Source organism: Mesoplodon densirostris, chromosome 1 (genome assembly GCF_025265405.1).
Source record: "Mesoplodon densirostris isolate mMesDen1 chromosome 1, mMesDen1 primary haplotype, whole genome shotgun sequence".
NCBI lineage: Eukaryota > Metazoa > Chordata > Mammalia > Artiodactyla > Ziphiidae > Mesoplodon > Mesoplodon densirostris.
In genome coordinates, this window is record NC_082661.1 from 61,712,138 (window position 1) to 61,724,361 (window position 12,224).

The following is a 12,224-nucleotide window of genomic DNA, read 5'->3' on the forward strand; positions in this document are numbered from 1 at the left end:
AGAATAGAAAAAATGGTTGCCACAGACTGGTGGGTGGGTGAAATATGGAAAAGGGTACACTTTCAGTTCTATTATACCAAAAAAAAAAAAAAAAAGAAAGAAAAGAAAAGAAAAAAAAGAATAAGTTCTAGAGACCAAATGTAAAACATGGTGACTAGCTGATAACACTACTGTATTACTGAAATTTGCTGAGAGAACTTAAATGTTCTCACTCAAAAAAACAAAACAAAACAAAAGATAAATATGTGAGGATGTATTAATTAACTAGTTGGGATAGGGATCAGGGGCAAAATCCTAAAAACAACAACAAAAAAGGATTAATATATGACCTAGTAACCCCACTTCTAGAAATATACCCAAAAGAATTGAAAATAGCTACTCAGACAAATACATCTTCACAGCAGCACTATTCACAATAGCCAAAAGGTAGAAACAGCCCAAGTATCTTTCAATGGATGAATGGCTAAACAAATTCTGGTATATACATAAAATGGAATATTATTCTGCCATAAGAATGCTTGTGATATAAGCCACAACAGTCTTAAAAACAAGCTAATTGAAAGAAAGCAGACACATAGCCACATATTTTCTGATTCTATTTATAGGAAATATCCAGAAGAGTTACATCCATAGAGACAAAATGCAAATTGGTGGTTGTTAGGGGCTGGTGGTAGGGGAAATAGGGAGTGACTGCTTAATGGGTAGCTTCCTTTTGGGATAATGAAAATATTTTAAAAATTAGAGGCAGTGGTTGCACTATATTTTTAATGTACTAAATGTCAATGAATTGTTCACTCTAAAATTGTTAATGTAATGTCAATTTCACCTCAACAAAAAAATATAAAAATTTTATGATTTAAATGTTTACATATGCTATAAAAATGTAGGTCATGAGTACCCTAAGGAAAGAGATCTAATCCCATATCATATCTTAGAACTTCCACCCACCCGATGTTAAGATTATTTTAAATTATTTCTTAAGACCCTTGGGGGGGCAACTTGTAAGTCACAGATCACAAAGACAGAGAAAAAAGATGAAAAAATAACCCCCCCAATAGTCATTTCATTTTTGTTTACACTTCAATTCTCTATACAATGTAATTTGATAGTGAGAAATTAGGTATATTAGAAGTGAAAGTAGGATTTAATTATAATATTCAAAAGGCAAATTTAAAAAAAAACGTTAGCCAAGTTTAAACTTCAGCCTAAAAAATACAAAGAGGATAAACATATATATGCTGACAATTACCTTTCACAATAATAGGGCTATGATTATTTCTTACCTCACTATCTAAAAAATCAGAAAGTAGTTTCAGAACATTCTTGGCTGTATCAGCCTCTTCTTCAGATTCTTTTGACTCTTGCTCTTCATTAGTGTTTACTTCTGCACCTTCACTTTGAATAGCTTTGATTTTTTTTGTTTTAAATGGTTGAAATCCAAATGCCATCAGTTGGTCAAAGATTGCCTTTAAAGCACTTATTTTTATTGTCACATCATCAATTTGCAAAACCTAAATCGAAACATCCCCCACCAAAAGCAAATTAGGCATATTTTTATTCTGTTTATGCAACATAAAATTAACATATATCTTATTATTAATCTAATTTCAACAGTGTCAAGTCTATATAAATAAATAAATATATATATATATATATATATTTTATTTTTATTTTTTTTTTTTTGCGGTACGCGGGCCTCTCACTGCTGTGGCCTCTCCCGTTGTGGAGCACAGGCTCCGGACGCGCAGGCTCAGCGGCCATGGCTCACGGGCCTAGCCGCTCCGCGGCATGTGGGATCCTCCCACACTGGGACACGAACCCCTGTCCCCTGCATCGGCAGGCGGACTCTCAACCACTGCGCCACCAGGGAAGCCCTATATAAATATTTTTTAAAACTTAAAATTTTTCTCTTATTAGCTCAGTAAATTCAGATTTCATTAATAGTGAATTCAGTTTTCATTGAACTGGATTTCTTTATAAAAGGAAGTGAACCATAAAACCCAGCAGCTTGTATGAGTCTATCCTGACTTAAGAAAACCAAATTCTTACATACCAAATTTCAAAGCCATGAAAAAAATAGAGCTGAAGATTTCTACTACGAAAAGATTTACTATATTTTTTAATGCACTTAAATTTTGGTCACTGATAAGCTACTTGGCTATACAGTTTAGGCCACAGAATGAAGAAAAATCACCCACAAGTTGGTCAAATGAATGAATCGAGAAGAATGGCTCAAAATTACAAAACTTCGAAGGAAATTTCAAGACACATCTATTACATATTTTCTTATGGCAAGACTTGCAAATCTGCCAAAGCCAAATGCTTATGTATAAGAACGTACTGTCATGACTATTCTCTACAAATTCTAAACATGCTACTCTCAACGGCATCTTGGTTTTCCTTGTCCTTCTCAGTCCCTCACTGGCTAGCAATAGCTCTCAATATTGGATATTTATTTAAGAAAGATTTCTAAATGAAGTAATTTCCCTCTCCTGCCTTTCTAACAAGTGTGGATATATTTCTTAAGTCAATTTCTATTACTAAAACTTGATTTTAAAAAAACGGATTTCTTACTCCCCCATAATACTGCTCTTTTCCCTTAATCTAAAATCTTCCAATGATAGCTCTGAAAATACCTTTATAAAGATAAATAATTGAAGCTATTCAGTGGTTAAATTCTTTTGATTGCAAACCCCTTTGAGGACCTAATAAAAGCCCACCTCAGAATAACATTCAAAATATAGGCAAAATTCCACATACAATTTATTTTACTGCATTTGTATCTGGTATCATTCACATTTTTAATGTACAAAAAATTATACCTGGTTATTTTTTTCAGGCAAACATTACTAGCTAGTCCCTTAAAAAAGTTCAGAGATCAAAGTTGTTTAAAGTTAAAAAAGATAAACTTTAATTTTTAAAAATTTTAATTCTATGACAAGGTTGCTATTAACTGTTTTGATTTGAAATTAAGGTAAAGTTATGGAATGGTCTTGATAAGAAACATTCATTTATTTTTCACATGAACTTGATTTTGACAATTCTTTTTCACTACAGAAAATTATATAGTAGCAAACAGTATCAAGGCTCCTATAGCTCCGTCAAATGGGGTATGAGTTAGTATTAAATAACTTCCTAATGCTCCAGGACACTTGTAAGCATTAAATTCATATTACATTTCTTCTGTCTGAAATGACCAAAACACTTATTATTGATGTTATGTCAGCAAAAATTAAAAGGATCAAAATCCACATTTCATCTTTAAAAGTCAAGTGAATTTATGTGTCTTTGCAAAGAGTTCTATGGTATTTCTTTTGCTGCAGTACTAGAAATTTTTTTTTTTTTTGCCTTAAGTACTGAAAATATATTGTCCTTAAGTTGTAGTTAATTCAAACAAACAATGATTAAAGTACTTTCATCTTTCTCATTTTTCATATCTTATCATCTCTTAAGGAATTGTTGCCTTGAAATCTCAACATTAGATTTTGAAAACAAATCTTACTTTTTTTATGTAAGGGCACAAAATATGTCTCTAAAAAAAAGGTACTTTTTAATCTAATTTTACATCAATTGAATTTATATTATATTAATAATGACTAATATTATTGAGCATTTACCACAAATTAACTCATTTAATATATAATAGAATATTTCAATATTTCAATAAAATATTTCAATAAAATTAATTAGCGTTGCTGTAATCTTTTTTTTTTCTTTTACAAATTTAATCAGTTATACATATACATATGTTCCCATATCCCCTCCCTTTTGCGTCTCCCTCCCACCCTCCCTATCCCACCCCTCCAGGCGGTCACAAAGAACTGAGCTGATCTCCCTGTGCTATGCGGCTGCTTCCCACTAGCTATCTACCTTACGTTTGGTAGTGTATATATGTCCATGCCGCTCTTTCACTGTCACAGCTTACCCTTCCCCCTCCCCATATCCTCGAGTCCATGCTCTGGTAGGTCTGTGTCTTTATTCCTGTCTTACCCCTATGTTCTTCATGACATTTTTTTTTCTTAAATTCCATATATATGTGTCAGCATACAGTATTTGTCTTTCTCTTTCTGACTTACTTCACTCTGTATGACAGACTCTAGGTCCATCCACCTCATTACAAATAGCTCAATTTCATTTCGTTTATGGCTGAGTAATATTCCATTGTATATATGTGCCACATCTTCTTTACCCATTCATCCGATGATGGACACTTAGGTTGTTTCCATCTCCGGGCTATTGTAAATAGGGCTGCTATGAACATTTTGGTACATGTCTCTTTTTGAATTATGGTTTTCTCAGGCTATATGCCCAGTAGTGGGATTGCTGGGTCATATGGTAGTTCTATTTGTAGTTTTTTAAGGAACCTCCATACCGTTCTCCATAGTGGCTGTACCAATTCACATTCCCACCAGCAGTGCAAGAGTGTTCCCTTTTTTCCACACCCTCTCCAGCATTTATTGTTTCTAGATTTTTTGATGATGGCCATTCTGACTGGTGTGAGATGATATCTCATTGTAGTTTTGATTTGCATTTCTCTAATGAGTAAAGATGTTGAGCATCCTTTCATGTGTTTGTTGGCAGTCTGTATATCTTCTGTGGAGAAATGTCTATTTAGGTCTTCTGCCCATTTTTGGATTGGGTTGTTTGTTTTTTTGCTATTGAGCTGCATGAGCTGCTTATAAATTTTGGAGATTAATCCTTTGTCAGTTGCTTCATTTGCAAATATTTTCTCCCATTCTGAGGGTTGTCTTTTCGTCTTGTTTATGGTTTCCCTTGCTGTGCAAAAGCTTTGAAGTTTCATTAGGTCCCATGTGTTTATTTTTGTCTTTATTTCCATTTCTCTAGGAGGTGGGTCAAAAAAGATCTTGCTGTGATTTATGTCATAGAGTGTTCTGCCTATGTTTTCCTCTAGGAGTTTGATAGTGTCTGGCCTTACATTTAGGTCTTTAATCCATTTTGAGCTTATTTTTGTGTATGGTGTTAGGGAGTGATCTAATCTCAAACTTTTACATGTCCCTGTCCAGTTTTCCCAGCACCACTTATTGAAGAGACTGTCCTTTCTCCACTGTACATTCCTGCCTCCTTTATCAAAGATAAGGTGACCATATGTCCGTGGGTTTATCTCTGGGCTTTCTATCCTGTTCCATTGATCTATATTTCTGTTTTTGTGCCAGTACCATACTGTCTTGATTACTGTAGCTTTGTAGTATAGTCTGAAGTCAGGGAGCCTGATTCCTCCAGCTCCATTTTTCGTTCTCAAGATTGCTTTGGCTATTCGGGGTCTTTTGTGTTTCCATACAAATTGTGAAATTTTTTGTTCTAGTTCTGTGAAAAATGCCAGTGGTAGTTTGATAGGGATTGCATTGAATCTGTAGATTGCTTTGGGTAGTAGAGTCATTTTCACAATGTTGATTCTTCCAATCCAAGAACATGGTACATCTCTCCATCTATTTGTATCATCTTTAATTTCTTTCATCAGTGTCTTATAATTTTCTGCATACAGGTCTTTTGTCTCCTTAGGTAGGTTTATTCCTAGATATTTTATTCTTTTTGTTGCAATGGTAAATGGGAGTGTTTCCTTCATTTCACTTTCAGATTTTTCATCATTAGTATATAGGAATGCCAGAGATTTCTGTGCATTAATTTTGTATCCTGCTACTTTACCAAATTCATTGATTAGCTCTAGTAGTTTTCTGGTAGCATCTTTAGGATTCTCTATGTATAGTATCATGTCATCTGCAAACAGTGACAGCTTTACTTCTTCTTTTCCCATTTGGATTCCTTTTATTTCCTTTTCTTCTCTGATTGCTGTGGCTAAAACTTCCAAAACTATGTTGAATAAGAGTGGTGAGAGTGGGCAACCTTGTCTTGTTCCTGATCTTAGTGGAAATGGTTTCAGTTTTTCACCATTGAGGACGATGCTGGCTGTGGGTTTGTCATATATGGCCTTTATTATGTTGAGGAAAGTTCCCTCTATGCCTACTTTCTGCAGGGTTTTTATCATAAATGGGTGTTGAATTTTGTCAAAAGCTTTCTCTGCATCTATTGAGATGATCATATGGTTTTTCTCCTTCAGTTTGTTAATATGGTGTATCACGTTGATTGATTTGCATATATTGAAGAATCCTTGCATTCCTGGAATAAACCCCACTTGATCATGGTGTATGATCCTTTTAATGTGCTGTTGGATTCTGTTTGCTAGTATTTTGTTGAGGATTTTTGCATCTATGTTCATCAGTGATATTGGCCTGTAGTTTTCTTTCTTTGTGACATCCTTGTCTGGTTTTGGTATCAAGGTGATGGTGGCCTCATAGAATGAGTTTGGGAGTGTTCCTCCCTCTGCTATATTTTAGAAGAGTTTCAGAAGGATAGGTGTTAGCTCTTCTCTAAATGCTTGATAGAATTCCCCTGTGAAGCCATCTGGTCCTGGGCTTTTGTTTGTTGGAAGATTTTTTATCACAGTTTCAATTTCAGTGCTTGTGATTGGTCTGTTCATATTTTCTATTTCTTCCTGATTCAGTCTTGGCAGGTTGTGCATTTCTAAGAATTTGTCCATTTCTTCCAGGTTGTCCATTTTATTGGCATAGAGTTGCTTATAGTAATCTCTCATGATCTTTTGTATTTCTGCAGTGTCAGTTGTTACTTCTCCTTTTTCATTTCTAATTCTATTGATTTGAGCCTTCTCCCTTTTTTTCTTGATGAGTCTGGCTAATGGTTTATCAATTTTGTTTATCTTCTCAAAGAACCAGCTTTTAGTTTTATTGATCTTTGCTATCGTTTCCTTCATTTCTTTTTCATTTATTTCTGATCTGATTTTTATGATTTCTTTCCTTCTGCTAACTTTGGGATGTTTTTGTTCTTCTTTCTCTAATTGCTTTAGGTGCAAGGTTAGGTTGTTTATTCGAGATGTTTCCTGTTTCTTAAGGTGGGATTGTATTGCCATAAACTTCCCTCTTAGAACTGCTTTTGCTGCATCCCATAGGTTTTGGGTCGTCGTGTCTCCATTGTCATTTGTTTCTAGGTATTTTTTAATTTCCTCTTTGATTTCTTCAGTGATCACTTCGTTATTAAGTAGTGTATTGTTTAGCCTCCATGTGTTTGTATGTTTTACAGCTCTTTTCCTGTAATTGATATCTAGTCTCATAGCATTGTGGTCGGAAAAGATACTTGATACAATTTCAATTTTCTTAAATTTACCAAGGCTTGATTTGTGACCCAAGATATGATCTATCCTGGAGAATGTTCCATGAGCACTTGAGAAAAATGTGTATTCTGTTGTTTTTGGATGGAATGTCCTATAAATATCAATTAAGTCCATCTTGTTTAATGTATCATTTAAAGCTTGTGTTTCCTTATTTATTTTCATTTTGGATGACCTGTCCATTGGTGAAAGTGGGGTGTTAAAGTCCCCTACTATGATTGTGTTACTGTCGATTTCTCCTTTTATGGCTGTTAATATTTCCCTTATGTATTGGGGTGCTCCTATGTTTGGTGCATAAATATTTACAATTGTTATATCTTCTTCTTGGATCGATCCCTTGATCATTATGTAGTGTCCTTCTTTGTCTCTTCTAGTAGTCTTTATTTTAAAGTCTATTTTGTCTGATATGAGAATTGCTACTCCAGCTTTCTTTTGGTTTCCATTTGCATGGAATATCTTTTTCCATCCCCTTACTTTCAGTCTGTATGTGTCTCTAGGTCTGAAGTGGGTCTCTTGTAGACAGCATATATATGGGTCTTGTTTTTGTATCCATTCAGCCAGTCTGTGTCTTTTGGTGGGAGCATTTAGTCCATTTACATTTAAGGTAATTATTGATATGTATGTTCCTATTCCCATTTCTTAACTGTTTTGGGTTCGTTATTGTAGTTCTTTTCCTTCTGTTGTGTTTCTTGCCTAGAGAAGTTCTTTTAGCATTTGTTGTAAAGCTGGTTTGGTGGTGCTGAACTCTCTCAGCTTTTGCTTGTCTGTAAACGTTTTAATTTCTCCATCAAATCTGAATGAGATCCTTGCTGGGTAGAGTAATCTTGGTTGCAGGTTTCTCTCCTTCATCACTTTAATTATGTCCTGCCACTCCCTTCTGGCTTGTAGAGTTTCTGCTGAGAGATCAGCTGTTATCCTGATGGGGATTCCCTTGTGTGTTATTTGTTGTTTTTGCCTTGCTGCTTTTAATATGATTTCTTTGTGTTTAATTTTTGACAGTTTGATTAATATGTGTCTTGGTGTATTTCTCCTTGGATTTATTCTGTATGGGACTCTCTGTGCCTCCTGGACTTGATTAACTATTTCCTTTCCCATATTAGGGAAGTTTTCAACTATAATCTCTTCAAATATTTTCTCAGTCCCTTTCTTTTTCTCTTCTTCTTCTGAAACCCCTATAATTCGAATGTTGGTGCGTTTAATGTTGTCCCAGAGGTCTCTGAGACTGTCTTCTGTTCTTTTCATTCTTTTTTCTTTATTTTTCTCTGCAGCAGTTATTTCCACTATTTTATCTTCCACCTCACTTATCCGTTCTTCTGCCTCAGTTATTCTGCTATTGATCCCTTCTAGAGTATTTTTTATTTCATTTATTGTGTTTTTAATCGATGCCTGATTCATCTTTAGTTCTTCTAGGTCCTTGTTAACTGTTTCTTGCATTTTGTCTATTCTATTTCCAAGATTTTGGATCATCTTTACCATCATTATTCTGAATTCTTTTTCAGGTAGACTGCCTATTATCTCTTCATTTGTTAGGTCTGGTGGGTTTTTATCTTGCTCCTTCTCCTGCTGTGTGTTTTTCTGTCTTCTCATTTTGCTTATGTTACTGTGTTTGGGGTCTCCTTTTTGCAGCCTGCAGGTTCGTAGTTCCCGTTGTTTTTGGTGTCTGTCCCCAATGGCTAAGGTTGGTTTAGTGGGTTGTGTAGGCTTCTTGGTGGAGGGGACTACTGCCTGTGTTCTGGTGGATGAGGCTGGATCTTGTATTTCTGGTGGGCAGGTCCACGTCTGGTGGTGTGTTTTGGGGTGTCTGCGGACTTTTTATGATTGTAGGCCACCTCTCTGCTAATGGGTGGCGTTGTATTCCTGTCTTGCTAGTTGTTTGGCATAGGGTGTCCAGCACTGTAGCTTGCTGGTCGTTGAGTGAAGCTGGGTGCTGGTGTTGAGATGGAGATCTCTGGAAAATTTTCGCCGTTTGATATTATGTGGAGCTGGAAGGGCGGTGTGGACAGTGACCTGCGCTCGCACACAGGCTTCTTGGCGGCGGCAGCAGCAGCCCCAGCGTCCCACGCCCGTCTCTGGGCTCCGCGCTTTCAGCCGCGACTCGCGCCCGTCTCTGGAGCTCCTTTACGCGGCGCTCTTAATCCCCTCTCCTCGCGCACCAAGAAACCAAGAGGGAAGAAAAAGTCTCCTGCCTCTTCGGCAGCTCCAGAGTTTTCCCGGACTCCCTCCCGGCTAGCTGTGGCACATTAGCCCCCTTCAGGCTGAGTTCTCGCCGCCAGCCCCAGTCCTCTCCCTGCGCTCTGACCGAAGCCCGAGCCTCAGCTCCAGCGCCGCCCGCCCCGGCGGGGGAGCAGACAAGCCTCTCGGGCTGGTGAGTGCCGCTCGGCACCGCTCCTCTGTGCGGGAATCTCTCCGCTTTGCCCTACCCAGGTATGTGGGGAGTTTCTTGCCTTTTGGGAGGTCTGGGGTCTTCTGCCAGTGTTCAGTAGGTGTTCTGTAGGAGTTGTTCCACGTGTAGCTGTATTTCTGGTGTATCTGTGGGGAGGAAGGTGATCTCCGCGTCTTACTCTTCCGCCATCTTACCCGGAAGTGCTCTAGAAATTTTATATAGTTGTCTAACTCTAATCTCCTCTACTTGAAAACAACAACTTCTCAATACAATTTTTCAGAAGTACTCATAATGGTATATAGGGCATCTTAATGAACATTTTACCTCATTTTTAGAGTAAAAAGTGCTATACTTAATAAGCTAGACAAATGAACGCTTCACCATCAAATGTCCTAGTAAGATTTTTCTTCCACTTAAATAAAAAGTAATGACCAGGGGTCAATCTAGCACTTAATGGCCCATCCTCTAGAAAGCCAGGAAATTGAAATAGAGAACTTACTGGTTTAATTTCTTAGCAAAACCTCTTTGAAAATGTAGTATTTTCTTTCCTGGGCAGCTATAAAGCCAATAGATTTCACAATAGTAAACAAGACTCCCTTTAGAATTACTACCAGAATCACTGATGCCAGTCCCTGCTGATATAAGTAGTAATGACTTTGTATAACACAGGGAGATTCATTCATTCATCTTGGAGCAAAACCAGATGTATGGCCAAGCACTATAAATGATTCATCTGGACAAAGTACCAAGATTTTTCTTCCAGTTTGTTTGAAAAGAAACTGTACACCATTTTAAAGATAATACTTGACATTCTAAGTTTCCAAAAGGATCTCACAATAATAGAAATTTTTCTCTATAACAAGCATGGGATGATAAATATAAACAAGCACTGTCAGGAATTTAATCTTTGCACATTAAATGAACTGATTAGATGTCAAGTACTCCAAAAAAGGAAATTAGAACAAAACGAAATTTCTGAGGACTGCCTTTTGACAAAAGTATGGTTTTAATTTTCTTCCTTTGATACAAGTCACAAACAGTTTGACCATTTCCAGAACACATGACTTCCCCAAGTTCTCCCTAATTGTATGTTTTCTTTTTCTTGGCAATGTCATATGCAACATTAAAGGATGCTTCAAGATAAGGATTTTATGTTGGGGGAAAATTCAACTATTGGTTGAGTATTTTAATATAATCTTCATAAAAATGATAATCCATGTTGTCATGTGTTATTTTCAAGTTGAACATGCAAAGCACTCCCATTCACCTGTTGGCAAGCAATTTGCACTAAAATTCCTTGCAGCTTTTTTATCCCATTACATTTGACAACACCAAGAGGCTACATGAATCACACTGTCTTTTTACATGGGGAGGTGGAGGGAAGTATATTTTCCAAATAAAGCTAGGCCCAAATGTTAAAAACAGATGTCCAAAGGAGTTAAAAAGTCAAATGCATTCCACTGATACACTAGACTTAATCCCCTCTTGTCTACTCAGTAGCACTCTAGCAGCTGCCCTCTCTTCCCTATATTCAGTTTTTTCCTTTCAAATGGGTCATTCTCATTAGGATTCAAACAGGCTGTAATTTTCTCCATCCTAAAATAATTCAAACCAAACCAAAAACTATTTTTACCCCATATCCTCTCTTGCTACCACTCCATTTCTCCATTACTCCTAACAAAATAAAATCTTGAAAGAGTAGTCTACACTGGCTGTCTCCAATTCCTCTCCCATAATCCTCTTTGGACCACTCCAATAGGCTTTGCCCTGTGCATAAACTAGGGCACATGAAAGTCACCAAACACTTCCTTACTTGCCAAAAATGGTCAACTATGAATCCTTATCAACCTGTCACCAGCATTAGACAGTTGGGTCACCCTGGCCTCTCTAAAATACCATCTTCACTTGCCTTCTAGGACATCACACTCTCCCCTAACTATCTACTTCACCTTGGTCTGTACTGGTTCCTCTTCATCTCTCTTACCTTAAATGTTGCCTGAGCCCTAGGGAACTATAAAGTTGAGATCTTCTCTCAAACTATACTCATTTGTCAGGTAACATCCAGTTTCTAGGCATTGGATACTATTATAGAATAAAGACTTCCAGATTCCTCTCCCCAGCCTCGGCCTCTCTCCTGTCTCTAAACCCACATAAAAATGCCTATTCAATATATCCACTGTACCTCAAACTTCAAACTTTCCATGTCCAAAACTGAACTCCTTACCTCACCTACCTGCCATAAAACCTGTTATTCTGTTTTCCCCATCACAGGAAAGGGCAATTCCATCTTTCCAGTTATTCTGGCCAAAATCCTGTTTTCTTCCACTTCTCTCTCTCACATGCCACATCAAATTTATCAGCAAATTCTATAGACACTGTCTTCAAACTTAAATTACCATCACTTCTCATGACCCCAGTAATCACAACACTGGTCCAGGTCATCATCACCTCTTTCCTGGATTATTGCAATAGCTTCCTTATGAATATCCTTCCTTCCATACTGTATCCCTATAGTTACTATTAGGGATCTGCAAACTATGACTCATGGGCCAATTCCAGTTTGTTGCCTGTTTTTATACAGCCTCCAAGTTAGGAATAATTGTACATTTTTCAATGTTTAAAAAATAATATCTCATTATA

At 36.9% G+C, this 12,224-nt stretch overlaps 1 protein-coding gene across 1 annotated transcript in view; it reads right to left on the reverse strand.

Moving 5' to 3' along the window:
- NCAPG (non-SMC condensin I complex subunit G) overlaps positions 1-12,224 on the reverse strand; it is a 45,583-nt gene that overhangs the window by 13,940 nt on the left and 19,419 nt on the right. Inside the window, exon 14 of the mRNA XM_060103801.1 lies at positions 1,284-1,511. Coding sequence (XP_059959784.1) covers positions 1,284-1,511 — 228 coding nt within the window. The remainder of the gene's footprint in view (positions 1-1,283; positions 1,512-12,224) is intronic.